Here is a 19852-nt window from a genome sequence, read left to right on the forward strand (position 1 = left end):
TGGAGGGAGGCTAATATAACCCCAATATTTAAAAAGGGCTCCAGGGGCGATCCTGGAAACCACAGTGCCAGGAAAAATAGTGGAAAGTGTTCTAAAGATCAAATCACAGAACATATAGAAAGACATGGTTTAATGGAACAAAGTCAGCATGGCTTTACCCAAGGAAGTCTTGCCTCACTAATCTGCTTCATTTTTTTGAAGGGGTTAATAAACATGTAGATAAAGGTGAAGCAGTAGATATAGTGTATTTGGATTTTCAGAAGGCATTTGACAAAGTCCCTCATGAGAGGCTTCTAGGAAATGTAAAAAGTCATGGGATAGGTGGTGATGACCTTTCATGGATTACAAACTGGTTAAAAGACAGGAAACAGTAGGATTAAATGGACAATTTTCTCAGTGGAGGGGGGTGGGCAGTGGAGTGCATCAGGGATCTGTACTGGGACCCGTGCTTTTCAATATATTTATAAAGGATCTGGAAAGGAATACGATGAGTGAGGTAATCAAATTTGCAGATGATACAAAATTATTCAGAGTAGTTAAATCACAAGCGGATTGTGATAAATTGAAGGAGGACCTTGTGAGACTGGAAAATTGGGCATCCAAATGACAGGTGAAATTTAATGTGCATAAGTACAAGGTGATGCATATAGGGAAAATAACCCATGCTATAGTTAACACGATGTTAGGTTCCATATTACAAGCTACATTCCAGGAAAGAGGTCTAGGAAAGCAAACAGAATGTTAGGAATTATTAGGAAGGGAATGGTGAATAAAATGGAAAATGTCATAATTCCTCTGTATTGCTCCATGGTGAGACCACACCTTGAATACTGTGTACAATTCCCGTCGCTGCATCTCATAAAAGATATAGTTGCTATGGAGAAGGTACAGAGAAGGGTGACCAAAAAGATAAAGGGGATGAAACAGCTCCCCTATGAAGAAAGACTAAAGAGGTTAGGACTGTTTAGCTTGGAGAAGAGATGGCTGAGGGAGGATATGATAGAGGTGTTTAAAATCATGAGAGGTCTAGAACGGGTAAATGTGAATCGATTATTTACTCTTTCGGATAACAGAAGGACTAGGGGGCACTCCATGAAGTTAGCATGTAGCATATTTAAAACTAATCAGAGAAAGTTCTTTTTCACTCAACGCACAATTAAACTCTGGAATTTGTTGCAGGGGATGTGGTTAGTGCAGTTAGAGTAGCTGGGTTTAAAAAAGGTTTGGATAAGTTCTTGGAGCAGAAGTCCATTACCTGCAATTAATCAAGTTGACTTAGAAAATAGCCACTGCTATTTCTAGCATCGGTGGCGTGGGATATACTTAGTTTTTGGGTACTTGCCAGGTACTTGTAGCCTGGATTGGCCAGTGTTGGAAACAGGATGCTGGGCTTGATGGACCCTTGGTCTGACCCAGTATGGCATGTTCTTATGTTCTTAAAGAAAAAGTTTGTGATGCTGAATTCATATTTATTGTGCCATTATGCATCTAACTTCTGAACAGTAAAGTTTTATTTTGAACACTAATCCAGTGTATCCTGTGTGGATTTTGGCACATAGCACTCAATGAAGAGATTACCTCTCTTTCAGGGGTATTTCAGTAAAGAGTAAGAGATCCCTACACTGAGCCCTGAAAGTAAACCTTTCCCCCCAACCAAAATGATTCACACCCTGAGGAAAGGGGAACAAAGAAGAGCTAGCCAGTGTCCCTGCCCCAAAGAGATACATTCTTTTATGGCCTCACCCATGCAGGACAGGCGTACTGGGGTGGGGTTACATACAAATAAATCTCAATAACTTTACTTTCTTTACTTTTAGACCCTAGTATTGCAAGAACACAAAGCAAAGAATTCCTGGGTTCCAGAATTCTACCAAGCAACACAGTCAGATAAATATCAGCCTATGCATTGGTAACTTCTGTTTCAATTATGTCTGCCTTATTAATGTAATCCTAGGAATTGATTCTTTGTATTCTACTTATGTCTTCCTAGTAGAGATGTGATTCGGCCGAACCTTTTGGTTCGGCCTTCTTTGTCGGCCCACCGTGGGAAATTTCATTTCCTGCAGTTCGGGCCAATTATTTTTTGGCTGCCACGAAATGAAAAAAAACAAACCATCCCAATCCTGCAAATGTAATTAATTGTAACCCCCCACCCTCCTGACCCCCCCAAAACTTGCCGAAAGTCTCTGGTGGTCAAGCGGGGGTCCTGGGAGCGATCTCCCGCTCTCGGGCCATCGGCTGCCAGTAATTAATTGCAACCCCCCACCATCTATTGCTCCTACCATGTGACAGAGGCCGACCAATGGCACCGGTAGCCCCTGTCACATAATAAGGGCAAAGAGCCACCGGCGCCATTTTGATTCCTGGCAGCCGATGGCCTGAGAGCGGGAGATCGCTCCTGGGACCGCCGCTGGACCACCAGGGACATTCGGCAAGTCTGGGGGGGGGGGGGTCGGACAAGTCTTGGGGTGGGGGTTGCAATTAATTAAATTTGAAGGGTTGGGGTGGGTTTGGGTTTTTTTTTAATGTGCCCTTTCTCCCCCCCCAAAAAAAACGATAAGGAAACCACACAAACTTTCGTGGATTTTCCTATTGTTTCATAAGCCCCCTGAAATGCAACGAAATAGGAAATATTGTCTTTATTTCCTATTTTGTTGCAAACGAATGCACATCCCTACTTCTTAGTTTAAAAAAGTATGTATGTTGTCTTTGAGTATTCCTAGGTAAGTATCTCAAGTTCTGCGTTCTTTGTCTTCAGTTTCTGCTCTTCATCTGTCTTCAGTTCCAGTGATCGGGTCAGTTGCCTGCCACTGACCCGAACCTGCCTCCGAATTTGCTTGTACGACGGATCTTCTGACCATCAGCAGAGGCTCCCACTTGCCGGTCTTGGTGTCCAAAGGCTCAACCTGAGGGAAACGTGGGCTGGTATAGGTGAAGCTCCAGTTGGGCCTCTGCCTCTTCCGACTCCACCTGCCAGTGGTGGTGACCTGCAGGACTCCACCTTGCAGGTTTCGCTAACTCCACTTTGGTCCAAGGGTCGCCGCCCACAACATTCAAGATCTTTCCTCAGATCTCTTTCTCTCCTGAGCCCTTTGTCCAGAGAAATTCTCTTTTCAATCTTTTTTTTAAACCAGTTTAATTTTTTTCAGTTTAGAATACACTGGGCTCAGTATGAACGATTCTGCTTGAAGCATTCCCTGGAAGAGAAGTTTCATGTTTTCTCTTAGAATGTTCACTCTCTCTCATAAGCAGTTCCCATAAATATTTACCCTCTTAGGCTATTGCAGGCCTCCTTTCAATGCCCAACCCCCTCTAGCATTCTATCCCAGAGCCCCCACCACAATTGGCAACCCAGGACCACCACCACAGATTCTTCTCTCACATTCCATGGTTCTGCAATCTAGGATCCAGGTAATCATTTCTATTTATTATTTTTTTATTTTATACACCCTATTTATACATGTAGGCAGGTAAGAAAGGGGAAAAACCGTAAACCAAGCTGACAATTCAAGGCTTGATGAGTACCCTGCAGAACAAGAAAATAAGAAACCAGAACAAGGGTCTCATTTGTTTTATAAATTTTTGAAGTCTTGTAGAAATAGTCTGTTAAATGTTGCACTCGTAAAGAAAGCCAGAGAAAAAAAGACAGACTAAACTATTTTATATAATTCAGCTCTCAGGGACAGACACAGCGAAAGATTTATATAGACTGTTTTGATTACTGCTTGCATATAGAAAGAGAGAGAGGAGAGCACCAGCAGCAAAATGCGAGCAGTGGGCCACATAGGGAGAGGCATAACCAGCAGATAAAAGTTTTTTTGGGTGAAACTTCACCTAGCATATTGTCTCTGGTTCTGGAGGCTGTACGTACAAAAGGATACAGGCTGGATACAGCATAACACCTGGATACAGGCCCTGAAAAAGGCTACCAAAATGGTACAGGGTCAACCCTGGCCCTTTTCAACATATATGCTTGCCCAATTTGTGACTTCATCCCATCCTTCAACACTGAATGCCATCTTTCTGCTAATGACATCCAGCTCTGCATCAAAATAGGACTGGACTAAACCTCATCTACCATCAATCTTTACAACTGTCTTACTGCAGTAGCCCAATGGTTCAAAAACTACAAACTTAAACTCAACCCTTCCAAATCAGAGCTCCTCTGACTAAGCCAAGAAGGTCACCCCTCACTATCTCTACCCTCCTGTTCAAACTATAAACTAAAGATAAATACCGAGTTTGGGGGTTCAACTTGACCAAAATCTTACAATGGAAACCCTTATTTATGTACCTACAAGAGATTCCCCAACTGCATAACTATTTAGATAAATAGAATCTTGCTACTATGATACATGCTTTAATCATCAGCTGCACTGACTCCTGTAATTCTCTATTCAACGATATCTCACAATATAATCTCAAATGCCTCCAACTCCTACAAAGCAGAGCAGCCAGAATTCTGGTAGAGGTGAAAGCAACTGATCACATAAAACTAATCCTAAGCCAACTACATTGGATCCCGATCGACAACTTTGCTTTCTCTTCAATTGTGTGAACAACTTGGCCCCTGAGTCTCTTTCCCAACTCCTATTATCCTACACTCCAACAAGGAAATTTCAATCCTCCCAAATGGCCCTTCCATCTTCTCTTCCTTTGGCTTCTGTTAGACTTGTATAAGATTTTGCACATTTATCTGCTATGGCTCGAAATTATGGAACAGTTTACCACTACACCTAGGTTTTGAGACATATTAACTTGCCTTCAGAAAGAAAGTCACAGCTTAACTATTTGGCCAGGACTTCCCCTAGGTTCCACATCAAAGGCTGCAATGAAAACTATGTCAGAGACTTTCCTCTATACTTGAGTCTGATCACTCTTATTTCCCTGGCACTAGGTGCCTTCCTGTGCATTTAGGCCTCACTTACTACAATGCATTTGCACTCTTATACCTATCGCTTCAGACCCTTCATTCCTCTGATTTTATCCTTTAATTTCCTTCATGTTTGTTTCTAGGTGGATTGTAAACTGTGATACTAACACTATAGTAACCAAAATGTGATACTAACACTATAGTAACAAAAATGTGATAGTATCCAAAATGTGTTGGAAAAGGTTGAATATCAAATATTCATAAATAAATAAATTAAATAAAAGAAATTCTTTTCAGATGAGTCTTAAGAATTTAAATAGTATACCCTAGAACAGTGATTCCCAACCTTTTTTCTGTCGTGCCAAACTCGGCATGGGGTTCCCTTCATCGTGGCACATCATAACAATCATCATTTTTTTCTTCCCTCTCCCCTCACGTTTGGCATCATCACGTTCCCTCTCCCTCTACCCCCCTGATATTATCACTTTCCCTTTCCTTTCTTCCCACCCCTGGCACCATCACTAACTAATTTCCTGTCCTTCTTCCTTCCAAGCACCTGGCATCATCATCACCTTATCTTCCCTTCCCTTCACCCCCCCCCCCCCCAAATCATCATCTTCTGCCTTTCTCTCTCCTTCCACACCTCCAGTATCATCACCTTCTTTTCCTTTACCCTGGCATTATCATCCTCCCTCTCCCTCTCCCTTTCTGGCATAATTACCTTTATTTCCCTATCCCTCTACCATTCTGGCATCACCACCACCACTTTCCTTCTCTCTCCACCCATATGGCATTATCACCACCTTTCTTTCTCTCTCTCTCCATCCAATTTTCTGACATCATTATCACCACCACCACCACCTTCTCTTCTCTCTCTTCTAATATCATCACTTTTCCTTCCTGCTCCCCACTCTTTTCCTTCACACACTGGCATCATCACCACATTCTCCCTTCAACCATTTGGCACCATCATCACCTTAATCATTTCTCTCCCCTGGCATCATCATCACTATCTTCCTTCTCTCTCCACCCTTCTGGCATTAATACCTTCTCTCCCATGACATCATCACCACCTTCATCCTTCACCCCCTGGCATCATCACTTTCTCTTCCCTTCTCTATCTACCCTTCTGGCATCAGCACCATCTTCTCTTCCATCTTCCTTGGCATCATCACTTTCTTTCCTTTCCTTTTCTCTTCCCCTCTACCGCCTGATATCACCATGTTCTTCCTCCACCCCTTGGCTTCATCACCAACTTCCCTTCCCTCTCTCTCCACCCTTCTGGCATCATCATCTTCTCTCCCCTGGCATTATTACCACCTTCTCTCCCCCTCTCCCTCCATCCCTTGGCATTATCACCACTTTCACCCTCCGCTCCCCTGGCATCATCACTTTCTCTTCCCTTCCCTCTCTTTCTATCCTTCTGGCATCAGCAGCACTTTCTCTTCCTTTCCCCTGGCATCATCACCTTCTTAATTTCCCTTTTCTCTCCCTCCATCCCCTAGTATCACCACCTTCTCCCTCCGGGAATTATCACCACTTTCTCTTCCCTCCCATCTCATTCCACACCTCTGGCACCATCATCATCATATTAATCTTCCCTCTCCCCTGGCAATAACACCTTCTCCCCCTCCCTCTATCCTCCTGGTGTATCATCATTATCTTTTACCCAGCCCCTCTAGCCCTTGTCCTCATCACCATCCTTTTTCCCACCCTTTGGCATCATCACCTTCCCCTTCCTTCTCCCCCCGACACTCTATGGCACATTCATATTAACCCTCCCAGCACATTCAGCTGTTACTTTTTCCTGTCCCAGAGCCGGAAGAAGTCTGAGCAGCACTTAACCTGCTCCAGCTGCTGCTTCCTCCTTTGCTGGCTTGCTTCTGCAATGATAACAGCATGAGGCAGCATATCTGGCAAGAGAGAGAGAGGGAAGCAGCAGCAGCAGGAAACAGGTGCAGATCTCTGACCCCCTCTGCTGGCAGGAGGACATTCTGCAGGCAGGAAGAAAGAAACAACGAAGACTGCCGGAGGCTCAACGTTTCATACTCGGCTCTTCTCAAGGCACACCTGCAGGTCAGCAATGGCACACTAGTGTGCCATGGCACACCGGTAGGGAAACAATGCCCTAGAGGAGAGAAGAGACAAGAGATAAAACGGAAATATTCAAATATATAAATCAGGCACAGGAAGCAATTATTCTCAGAGGAAAATATGCTCTAGAACAAAGAGGTCATATGAATCTCTAGAGGGTAGAATGAAGAGCAACATTAGGACATATTTCTTCACAGAAATGGTAATGGATGCATGAAAAGGCCTCCTAGTAGAAGTGGAGGAGACAAAAACAGTAAGAGAATTTAAGAAAGCATGGGATAAGTACAGAGAATTCTTTGTTGAGATTAATTAGTATCTATGGCATTGCATCATGAATGAAACTTGGAAAACTAGGTGGGCCTAATGGTCCTTATCTGTCATCACATTCTATGAGAAAGTGCAGTTGCTTACCTGTAACAAGTGTTCTCCTAGATCTTTAACTGGTACACTGAGCATGCTCAGCATGCCACTATCCGCGCATCCCCGTGAGGTCCCCCCTGAATGTCTCATAACATAGAAAAAATCATGAGCAAAAAACTAAAACAACAAAACACAGGAAAAAACCCAACTGCGCGGGGTGGCAGGAGAACACCTGTTACAGGTAAGCAACTGTGCTTTCTCCTAGGACAAGCAGGATGGTGGTCTTCACAGATGAGTGAATACCAAGCTCCAGGCTGCTCCCGGCAACAACCAAGACCAACAGGTACCGAACAAGGTGCCAACGGGCACCACAACAACTGTGGTGCTGTTGGTCAATAGGAAGACAGCTGGTTTCAAATAAGGGGCCTTAGGTAGGAAGAGTTGGGTTTAAGCTTGGAAGAGGTTGCATAGGACCAAATCTACCATCTTGTCGACCATCCTTGTCCAAGTAGTAAGATAAAATTCTTTCAATGTTTTGCTATATCATGCTGGCCTTATGTTTAGAAGCATTATATAAGACTGATTGTAATTACTGGTTTTTGAGACTGCCCACTGAGAGCCTTTCGAAGTGTGGTTTTCTCTCATGTGATATTTTTCCTATGTAAATAAAACATATCAATTAAACTTGGTAGATTTGTACTGCAACAGATTAATTTTTATCTTTTTTTAAATTGTGGAAAGAATCACCACAGCTTTTATTAAATTAGAAAATTTTAAAATCTCCACAAAAGCTGATAATGGCACTCATATATGGAGAAGATGATCCTCCATTTTCTATTGTCTTTACCCTCCCTGTGTTAGGTTGCACTATATATTGGTATTATGAGCTGTCAGACCATCCTTCTGTTGGATGGGTGGGCTGCTAATTTATCAGTGTAATAGAAAAGTGTCCGCTTCCATAGGAGCAGTGTGTGTTCCTCTTTCATGGTATGGGCAACTATTATCATTATAGAACAAGTAAGTTGTGTATATATATATAGCAAAGGATTCTAATGTAAAACCCTACCCAAGCTATCATTTAGGTTAGAGGTCCTCAAACTTTTCAAGAGAAGGGCCACATAGGACATTTCAAATCATTAAGAGGGCCAGGGATCAAGGGAGTCAGGGTAGGGCCTCCTCAGTGTTTGCTGAGCTGAGGGGGAGGGGATGGAAGGAGAGAGCCTCTCAGAGTTGTTTTCTGAGAAGGGTTTGAGGGGGGGCGGGGGGGGGGGGGCACCATGCCTGGTCCTTTCAGTGATTCGAAATGCTGGGGAAGGATTCCCAAGGGTACAGAAGTACGGCAGTAATAATAATTCTAGATTTCACCAAAGTTGGTAATCCTGCCACACCCCCAGGAGCCCTTCCCCCTTCCCAATATCTGCCAGCTTAGGGAAGTAGGAGGCGGAGAAGGTGGATAGATAGCAGGACGGAGATATCTGCATGTGGTGCACTCTCACTCACAACTCCCCCCCCCCACATGCACTCTTGCTCTGACTCTACTTCCTTCCCCTTTCTCATCCCTTTCCCTTTCCCCTACCCCTTATCCTCGCTCTCCTCTCTCTTCTAACATGCTAGATTCACTGTATGAGCAAATTAACTCTTTCTGGAGACCCTAAGGCTCACTTACTAATATAGAATCTGGATTGGTCCATTTCAGTAGCATCCAATGGGGATGCTGAGGCAAACATGGTACATTAGTCTACGCTATACTGTAAAGACCTTGCTACTAGGCCACACTTCTTAGCAGCAATTCCAATGGAGCCCTACACTAATTATTTTTTTTTTTTTACATGACAGCATTTCATTATTATTTAATCATTTAAGTATATTTGATTAATCACTTTTTTAACAATTTTTTTTAACATGGAATAACAACATTTACAGAACAAACAATGGTCGTTCCAACATTGTTCCAGCTGCTATAACAAAAAATATAATAGTAAGTACAGGTACAGTACCACTGGGTATTAAATCTATAACTACATCATTAAGTTTTAAATTCCTCCTGTTATTTTTCCAATTTCTTCCCCATTCACTTCACATACCAGAGAATATGTGTAAGCCCTTCAAGAGTCAACTTCATATCAGATGGAATAATGGCAAATAATTCCTTCCATTTGGTCATGAACTTCTAAAATTCCTTCTGATTAACTTTCTATAGTGCTTCTTTTTCCATTTTAAACAATGCAATCATTAATTGAATCCACATTACTTTAGTAGGTACCTCTGTACTAATCCATTTTAACAGGATACATTTCCTAGCTACTAATAATGATAAATCTATCATATTGCATTGAAAAGTAGGTATGACATCATCCATTTCCTGAATTCCAAAAACCATTAGTCTATTGCACATTAAATTGGCTTGAAATATTTGACTGATCTTCTGTACAACATCCAGCCAAAAAGCCTGTATTTTAGGGCAAGCATATAGGCAATGCAAAAATGTACCCTTCTCTACTTCACATTTAGATTAATTACCTTTCTTACAAAGCTCAAAGTACTGTACAAAAACTGCAATATCATCAAGTCATAAAAATAAAGTAACAAGCATCTAATAAAATGAAAAACATCTAATAAACTAATTAAAACAGATATAAAATAAAAACCATCAATCACTATTTCAAAAAGTTGAGTAAAATTAGCAAAATAGATCTATAAACATCAGTACAAATGAACAGGAGATAAGACCCATGTCATAAATAAATGACATGACATGAAATATAAAAAAAAATAAAAATTATTTATAAATAGTTTAAATTAAGAACCTAAAAACAAATATTATATGATTCTCAGCAATGAATAAGTCTAAAAAATCCAGCATCCCTATACTCTGTTACAGAACTCAAAGATCACAAAAGGAAGGTATAATGAACAGACAAATCTCAACTAATTGCCTGAAATGTCATAAGCTTCTCTGTTAGATGTGCTTCTTTCAGTAGCAAATTCCAGTTAAAAAGGCCTTTTCCCGAGCCCCAGATAGTTGGAGAAAAGCTGCATTTCCTGATTTCAAAGTATGGGAGCACATCGTCCTTTAAATAAACACAACCAACGTTGTTTAAGACTTGAAAAGCTAACAAAAGAATTTTAAACCAATCCAGAACAATGTGAAGTCAGTGAAGCTCTTTAAGAACAGGACTGATACTCTCGCTAACACATAAATAAAAAGGCAGCAGTGTTCTGCATCACTTAGTATTTCTGAAAGCTCTATTTTTTTTTTATTGCTGCAAAATACCATGCTGATCTTCTTGCACATAGGAGTTTTTTTATTTTATTATGGTAGAATACTGATACTGTAAATTATTTTTCTTTCTCCCTTTTCCCTATTGTTCACATAGAACAGGGGCAGGCCTGGCTCGACCATATATGCATAGGGGCTGGTTTTCAAAGGGTTATGCGCGTAACATACCCGCATAACCCCCGAAAAGCTGCCCCAAGCTGCCCCTGCACGCGCCAAGCCTATCTTGCATAGGCTTGGCGGCGCGCACAAGCCCCAGGTCACGCGTATGTCCCAGGGCTTCGAAAAAGGGGCGTTCCAGGGGCGGGGCTGTGGGCGGGACGCCGGCCCGGGGGCATTCCGGGGGTGAGGCCGAGGCCTCCGGAACAGCCACCTGCCCGCAGGCAGGCGTAACTTTCACAATAAAGGACAGGAGGGGGTTTTAGATAGGACTTGGGGCGGGTTAGATAGGGGAAGGGAGGGGAAGGTGCAGGGGGCGGAAGGAAAGTTCCCTCTGAGGCCCTCCGATTTTGGAGCAGACTCAGAGGGAACGGAGGAAGGTTGCGCGGCTCGGCACGTGCAAGTTGCACAATTGGGCACCCCCTTGCACGCGCCGACCCTGGATTTTATAACATGCGCGCGGCTGGGCGTGCATGTTATAAAATCGGGCATAGATTTGTTCACGCCGGGTTGCGCGAACAAATCTACGCCCGCGCTTATGTCTGAAAATCTACCCCATACTGTGCAATTGCACTGGGCGGCACACCTGGGGAGGGCTGGCGGCAGTGGGTGGAGTCAAGGCGTAGTCATCCTCCCAAGACCCAGTGAATCACTGCAGTGGCGACCTGTGCAGGAACTATAGACTTGGAGAGTGTGCGCACGTCGCTTCCTCCCTCCACCCCCAAAGGCGCAGCTGCTGCAACTATAGTGAAGGCGTGGAGCCCTCTGAGCAGCTTTTTTTTAAAAAAAAATTTTTCCAGCCATTACCTAGTCTGCACTGAGAGTAGCAGGGGCTGCGTCAGAAGGGGGAGGCAGAATTGCTTTCAAGCCAGGGACCTGCTGGAAGTACTTGAGTAGTGCGAGGTAACTGAAAGTGAAGAAAATTAGGAGCAGCAGTAGAATGGCAGCCTGCCTGCAGGGGGGGGTGTGTGTGTGTCTGAGTCGCAGCCTACAGCCTTCGTAAGTGTGTGAAGAAAGTTTGTGCCACCCCCCCATTAATCCAAGACAAGGTCAGGATGACTGGAAATGAAAAGTTTTCAGGCATGGGGAGCAGGGGATTTTTCCACCCATATTAGTTTTAATTATTGGGTGTTTGTGTCTACTATTTTGTAAGCTTTTATTGCTGTTTGTAAAATTTTTAAACTTTTTATTTGTCCTTAATTAATGAATGTTGTTCTGTTCATCAGCTCTTTGGGAATATTTCTTTTATTATATGGTTTATTATGACTGACATATTTCTTGATTTATGAGAACCGGTGATATTTCTGTTTTTCCATTGATGCACTGCAAACAGAGTCTGTCTTGTTGCAGTTTCCTGTTCGATTTTTTTGTCTACACATTTCTATTTATACTTTATTCTGTATTTGGTGAAGGTCTGTCTTTGTTCTGAATATGTGTGACCAAGGTGGGGTATTCTGCTAGCATGTGGTTTCTATGCAGGGATTTATAGCAGTTTGGTTTGTTCTGCTTTCCTAATAGGTGTTGACGGGCCTGGTGTAATATTTGCAGTGTTGCCTTTTTATAGATAGTATTGCTCCTGTTTGAATGCTTGCAGTTATTAGTACGGTTTTGATATGGGAAATTTACTATATTATTGTCATTCAGTTTACTCAAGACTGTCCAAGGGTTAAACTCAAAGCCCTAAAACATGCATTATAATAGGCCTAATACCATATGAGTTCCAAGTGTCTTTTTTTTTTGCAGGGTTTTCTGGATAGTACCACAGCAGTACATATTTTTCTGTATAACAAAATGGTAACGGCTACAGAACCCAGCTGGTGCCATTTTACATACTGGTAGGTGGGGAAACAACACCTGGAGATCACTCCTGCACAGTTTAGGACTTTTAGACCTGCGGTTGGGGTAAGATATGTTCAGGGGGTATGTCAGTTTTGAAAGTTTTGATCATTGGAGGGAGCAGGACATTTTTAGGCGGGGAAAGGAAGTCTGGGCCAGAGCATGAGATCAATAGTTTCTATCGTGTGTTGGTTATTTGGAAAACAAAATTTCTGTGCTAAAAATACAGAATGGGGAGGGAGAGGGGCAGCACAGTAACTGTTCGCACAGGGCAGCAAAAATGAGCATTTCAGGCAATAATTAAATAAGGCAGTGAAGTATAGGTGTTCTTAATTCCTTTTCAGCGTGATTTCATCACCCTATTCTAGATCTTGCTGACATCAGCAGAATAACACGACATAACCGAAAGGAGATAATGGGGCTTGCACATACTGACACAGAGTTGATAATGTACCGCATGCTGGAGAACGGGGGTCACCTTAAAATCCATGTAATGGGGGTTGGTTTTGTTTCTCTGAGATATGCCTTTTCAGCCACCTTTTTTCAAACACAGGACATGATTACTTTTATCAGGCAAATGACATTTGGTTGTATATTTCTAAGTCCTGAAATTGAATGAATCCACCTCTTTGTAGATATCCTGAAAATCAAGCACGGTTACAGGTCTCAAACATCAAAGTTCGGGAGACCCTGTCACATACAGTCACTAATGCCACAACAATATAATTACTATAATTTTTTTCAGCAAAGAATTCAACTCACCTACCCCGGTAGTGTGGTCCCCTTTTGGTCCAGTGTAAGAAGTTGGGGTTTCAACTCTGGTTCTGTGCCAGCTGCTTTTGTTTCGCCTCACTTGTGTGTATCCACACTCATTTTTTTCAAATGTACACTGTCCAGGAGGTGAAGGCAACATATCTATGGCGAAGTAATTACATTCTTATTTAACTGTAAAAATTAATGCTGTGGAAACTTGGTTTTACTTAATTTTTCATTGATCAATGCACTATAACAATATGCAAACATCTTGCACAATACTGATTGGTTTCAGTATCAGACATGGAATTCAACTTTGAGTTAATTTCAGAATGAAAGATTATACGGCTTTGTTAACAAAAAATTAATTTTGCATTGTTTGAAATAATAGGTCATTTGTGGACTATAAAACCTTTGCCAACTTGAACTGTCATTAACACTGCACAACATCTGAATTTCTGTGAACCATGTACATACAGTATTAGACACAAATTATCATCACCTAGTTATATAGTACAGTATATACAGAGGGCTACTATACTAATAGTCAGTGCAAACAGGTAGGAATCTAGAAAATGAATTGTTTGAACAGTTAAAATGTTGATGGACACTCCACCTAAAATGTTGTTATAGAATTAATATCGATATGTACTCTGTACTTTACCAAAGACAGCCTGAAAATAGGGTAGAGTTGACCAAGTTATATAGCAGGTCTACATAGTTCCAAAGTTACTCTCCTTACCGGAGGCCTACTGATAATAGCAAATGATGGAGACACAAGGCTAATCTGATCTTCATCTATGCTGGGTTTACTGTGGTTAAGAACAGTGAAACCTCAGATACAGCAAAAAAAATCAGGTAGGGGTCAAGGACATTTCTTCTGCTAAAGCAATGACTCTTATTTTATTATCAACTTTGTCATTTTTCTTTGACTTCTTCCTCAATCTGATTTCTTTATTGTTTTATCTATCATTATACTTCTGGACATATTTCTTCTGGATTAGTAATTAGTGCACTTAGATGCACACAAACTCACTTATTATGTAACTTGGTTACTAAGGTGACATGGTATAGACTGCCACCAAATTTTGGTCATCAAAACCATTCTGAAGGTATGATTTAACATTTCCTAAAATTTAGCTCATACCTTGCCAATTCTTCTTTGCTTATAAGCAATGGTAAACCCTATCCATACTTACAGCTGCTCCAACCTCCAATCTGGGGTGCTTTGAGACTGCATTTGCCACAGTTACAGGAAGTAATGGTGTCTCTGAAAGCTTCTCTAACTAAGGGCTAGATTCATCATTCCGTGGGAATGATGATCTGCCGTGATAAAGGGGTGGGGGCAAAAACAGGGGTGGGAGGGCGCTAGTGTGCAGCTGGCCGCATCACAGCGGTGCGGCCATGTTATTGCCCTCATAGTGCCACTCTAAAAGGTGGTGCTATTTCCCGCGCTAATACTGGCGATAATGTCTAAAACATTATCGCCAGCAGCGGTGCCGCCACCCCATTTCCCTAAGCCCCTCCCTGACTCCTCCCAAACTCCACCCCTTCCCCTAATTTTAATTTTACCACTGCAATAAGCCCGTTATCCAGTGCGTTAGGGCATTACTATCGCTGCCTGAAAAATAACCCCCTAAGCTACTAAGAGAACCTTTCTACTTTGGCTTGGATATCTTTTCCCTCACCTGTTCCATATGGTCTAGTAGTCAAAATTCCTGTTTCTTATCTAGGTGGTCTTGTTTTAAAACATGGTATGGGAACTGTTACTCTTCTGAACATTTTTTATACAACAACCAAACTAAGAAAAGAAATAGAAACCTTTCAATTAATTAATCCTGAGAGTGTTGATTGCAGAACTTTCATCCCTGTTGGTAAATTGGACTTGCTGGGGAAAAATGCTTAAAATCTTGAAAAAAAATTATTAAAGGGTCAAACTATTACTGGCTATGATTACTGTGTGTTAGTTTTTAAGGTTAGTATTTGCAATGGTTAAGAATTGTGTTATAAGATGTTAAGAATTGTGTTATAAGAATTAGAAATAGGACTTTGGGTTAATTTTTTGAGCTTGTATAAGTTAGTATTGAGCTTGTATAAATTAGAATTTGTTTGCCACTGTTAAGAATTGTGAGTGTTTAGGGATAATAGATTTTGAGGTAATTTTGTGAGCTAGTATAAATTATTTGCTTTTATTAGTTTGCAAAGGTCACATATTTGATCTAAAAAGGTGAGTGTACTGTTTCCTGGGCAACTAGTCATTAGTGTTTGATGTGAAAAAGTAAAGGTAAGTGTTATTAGAAACAGAAAAGAAGATTAGCTAAGAAGACCAATTGTTAATCTGCTTACAGTCTGAATCCCTCAAGAGAATTGTCTTCTGAGTACTTCTACTTAAAGGAATTGCCTTAAAAGCACAGATATACAGGAAAACAAAAGCTGAGTAAACCTAAGTCCAGAGAGAGAGTTTACAAGAATATCTTCTTCTGCTGGTGGTAGCATAGTGGTTAGAGCAGTGGATTGAGAGCTAGTTTCTAAGGGGTACATTTTAAGAAACAGCGTGCGCGCGTACTTTTGTTCGCGCACCAGGCGCAAACAAAAGTACGCTGGATTTTATAAGATACGCGCGTAGCCGCGCGTATCTTATAAAATCCGGGGGTTGGCGTGCACAAGGGGGTGCACATTTGTGCAACTTGCGTGCGCCGAGCCCTGTGCGCGCTGCCCTTTCCCTCCGAGGCCGCTCCGAAATCGGAGCGGCCTCGGAGGGAACTTTCCATTCACCCCCACACCTTCCCCTCCCTTCCCCTACCTAACCCACCCCCCCGGCCCTATCTAAACCCCCTCCCTACCTTTATCTTAAAAGTTACTATTGCCTCCGGGCAGTAGTAACTTACGTGCACCGGCGCGGCAGGCCCCAACACAGGCCGCTGTGTCGGGGCACTCGGCCACGCCCCCGGACCGCCCACATGCCCCGAACACGCCCCTGATCCTAAACCGCGCCCCCTGGCCACGCCCCCGACCGCCCCTTTTTGCAAGCCCCGGGACTTACGCGCGTCCCGGGGCTTGCGCGCGCCGCCGAGCCTATGCAAAATAGGCTCGGTGCGCGCAGGGGGGATTTAAAAGGGTTACCTGCGTACCTTATGCGCGTAACCCTTTTAAAATCCTGCCCTAAGAATTCAAATCCCACTGCTGCTCATTGTGAAACTTGGCAAATCACTTCAAGTTCTATTGCCTTAGGTACAAACAGATTGTGAGTTCACTAGAAACAAGAACAATACTTTCTGTACCTAAATGTAACTCACTTTCAGCTACAATGAAATAAATAAATTAAGTTAAACTTTCTGGGAAAGAGATTAAAATCTTAAAAAAATTATTAAAGGGTTAAACTATTATTGGCTGTGTTTATTATGTGTTTAAAAATTGTGTGTGCTTAGAAATAGAACTTTGAGTTAATTTTGTGAGCTTGCATAAGTTTGTATTTGTTTACCACTGTTAGGAATTGTGAGAGTTTAGAGATATAGTTCTGCTCATAAGTTTACATGCCCCTGGCAGAATTTGTAAGATGTGTAGCATTTTAAGAAAACATGAGTGATCAAACAAAACACATCTTTTATTTTTGATGTGCTTCAAATTAAACTATTATGCATTGCAGTATAGCACAATCATTAAACAAACCATAGCAATAAAGGAAATAAAATGGTTCTGTTCAAATGTTTTCATACCCTTAGGCCTGGATTCTCTAGCGGTAACGGGGGTGGGGAGGTGAAGCGGGGGGGGGGGGGTGGTCTTGCGATACCTGGCAGCGATCGCACCTCCGTGGTGCGATTGTTGCCGGCTTTCACGCTGAATAACTACACCATAAAAGGTGTAGTTATTCGGCGTGAAACTGGCGGTGACAAGGAATCTTACCTTTCGCCGCCAGCGATGTGTCCACAGCGTCAACCCCGGTGCCGCCCCAACTCCTCCTCTTCCGGGGCCAACTTCACCTCAAGCTAGCTATCGCACGCGAAAAGTCCCTTTTCGCGTGCGATAGCGTTAGAGAATGACCCCCTTAGTTCTTAATATAATGTATTGCCCCCTTTTGAATCAATGACGGCTTGCAGTCTTTTGTGATAGTTGTGAATAAGGCCCTTTATTTTCTCATGTGGTAAAGTTCTCCATTACTCTAGGCAAAAAGCCTCCACATCCTGTAAATTATTTGGTTCTTTAGCATGAACTGCATGTTCATGCTAAAGAACCAAAGCCAAGCCTTCTCAGATCCCCCGGATACACACTAGATGACCTAATTCCCTTCATGAGCGATGGAACCTTGTACCTCTAATTTCATTAAGCACTAGCCCGCTTATCCTATTGTATTATATTACTAGTTTTCTGCCATCCTAGGCCTCTCTTTCCAGCTGATTAAGCCTCCAAGTTCACCCTCCTTGTTGAATGTAACTTTGCCGCCTCCGTTCATACGTTTATTTCTGTTTCAGTTTTTCTACCCTGTTCGATGTAAATCGATCTGATATGGTTATTACCATGAAGGTCGGTATAGAAAAGTGTTAAATAAATAAATAAATAAATAAATAAATAAATAAATAAATGTATGTTTGAGTTTTCCCTAAAGTGGCTCAATGATGTAGAGCTCAGCAGACTGTGTTGGCCATTGCTGAACCTTCACTCTGTTCTGCTGCAGCCACTGAAGGGTCGACTTGGCCTTAATGTTTCAGATCATTATCATGTTGGATAGTCCAAGTGCACCCCATGCGCAACTTCCTGGCTGATGTATCAAATTCTCCTCCAATTTTTTCTGATAAAATGCTGCATTTATCTTACCATCAATTCTGACTAAATTTCCTGTGCCACTGTAGCTCCCCCTTCCCCCCCAAATAGCAGATATCCACTTCCATGCTTCAAGGTAGGGATGGTGTGCTTCTCTTCATAGGCCTTGTTGATTCCTCTCCAAACATAGGGCCGGATTTTATAAATTAGCGTGAGCGCGTACTTTTGTTCGCGCACCAGGCGCGAACAAGAGTACACGGGATTTTAATAGATATGCGCGTAGCCGCGCGTATCCATTAAAATCCGGGGTCGGCGCGCGCAAGGGTGCCCAAAATCGGCAGCCTGCGCGCGCCGAGCCGCGCAGCCTGCCTCCGTTCCCTCCGAGGTCGCTCCGAAATCGGAGCGGCCTCGGAGGGAACTTTCCTTCCACCCACCGCACCTTCCCTTCCCTGCCCTAACCCACCCCCCCCAGCCCTATCTAAACCCCCTCCCTACCTTTGTCGGCAAAGTTACGCCTGCTTCCAGCAGGCGTAACTTTGCGCACGCCGGCCGGCTGCCCCGGGGGCTGGTCCCGGAACGCCCCCGGGCCGAAACAACACCCGCGGCGCCACCCCCTAAACGTCACGTCACGCGTGACACGCCCCCAAAACGCTGCATCACTCCGGGCACGCCCCCGACATGCCCCTCCATGCAAGCCCCGGGACTTACGCGCGTCCCGGGGCTTGCACGCGCCTCCGAGCCTATGCAAAATAGGCTCGGCGCGCACAGGGGGGGTTTGGGGTAGGTTTTCGGGGGTACGCGCGTACCCCTTTGAAAATCTACCCGATAGCATTTAAGGTTGTGACCATAAAGTTCAATTTTGATCTATCACTCTAAATTATTTTGTTCCAGAAGTTTTAAGGCTTCCATAGGTGCTGTTTGGCGAATTGTAAGCGGGCTGTTTTGTGGCATTAGTGCAGCAATGACTTTTTTCTGGCAACTCTACTATGCAGCCCATTTTTGTTCAAGCACCTCCTTATTGTGCATGCTGAAATACCCACACTGCTTTGTTTCAGAGAAGCCTGTATTTCAGCAGAAGTTGCTTGTGGGTTTTTCTTTGCATACTGACAAAATTTCCTGGCAGTTGTGTTTGAAATCTTTCTTGGTCTACTTGACCATGGCTTGGTATTAACAGAACCCATAATTTTCCACTTCTTGATCAGAGTTTCAACAGTACTGATGAGCATTTTCAAATCTTTGGATATCTTTTTATATCCTTGTCCTTTTTTATAAACTACTTTTGCTTGCAGATCTTTTGACAGTTCTTTTGCTTTCCCCATGATTCAGTAACCACCAAAGTCAGTGCAGCCCTGGATGAAATGCACAAGGGTTTCTCAAGAGCTAAGAAACTCATTGGCTATTTATACACAGACACTAATTACAATCAAACAAGACACAGGTGTGGATACCCACCCTTCATTGCCATCTCAGTCCGTGAGTGTGAACTTGAGTGTATATTATCAGCCCAAACATTCAAGGGTATGCAAATTTTTGAACAGGATCATTTTATTATTTCCTTTATTGCTATGATTGTTTAATGATTGTGCTGTTCTGTGATGCATAATAGTTTAATTTGAAACACATTAAAAATAGGAGACGTGTTTTGTCTGATCACTCTTACAAATTCTGCCAGGAGTATGTAAACTTATGATCACAACTGTAATCGGCTTTGAGCAAATTTTGTGGGCTTGTATAAGTTAGTA

General features: G+C 42.7%; 1 protein-coding gene across 4 annotated transcripts in view; it reads right to left on the reverse strand.

Moving 5' to 3' along the window:
- Positions 1 to 19852, reverse strand: part of MAMDC2 (MAM domain containing 2) — a 222367-nt gene that overhangs the window by 19258 nt on the left and 183257 nt on the right. For all 4 annotated transcript variants that reach the window (XM_029612686.1, XM_029612695.1, XM_029612678.1 and 1 more), the window contains exon 12: positions 13362 to 13514. In XM_029612686.1, the coding sequence (XP_029468546.1) occupies positions 13362 to 13514 (153 nt within the window). The remainder of the gene's footprint in view (positions 1 to 13361; positions 13515 to 19852) is intronic.

This window comes from Rhinatrema bivittatum, chromosome 1 (assembly GCF_901001135.1).
Source record: "Rhinatrema bivittatum chromosome 1, aRhiBiv1.1, whole genome shotgun sequence".
Lineage (NCBI taxonomy): Eukaryota > Metazoa > Chordata > Amphibia > Gymnophiona > Rhinatrematidae > Rhinatrema > Rhinatrema bivittatum.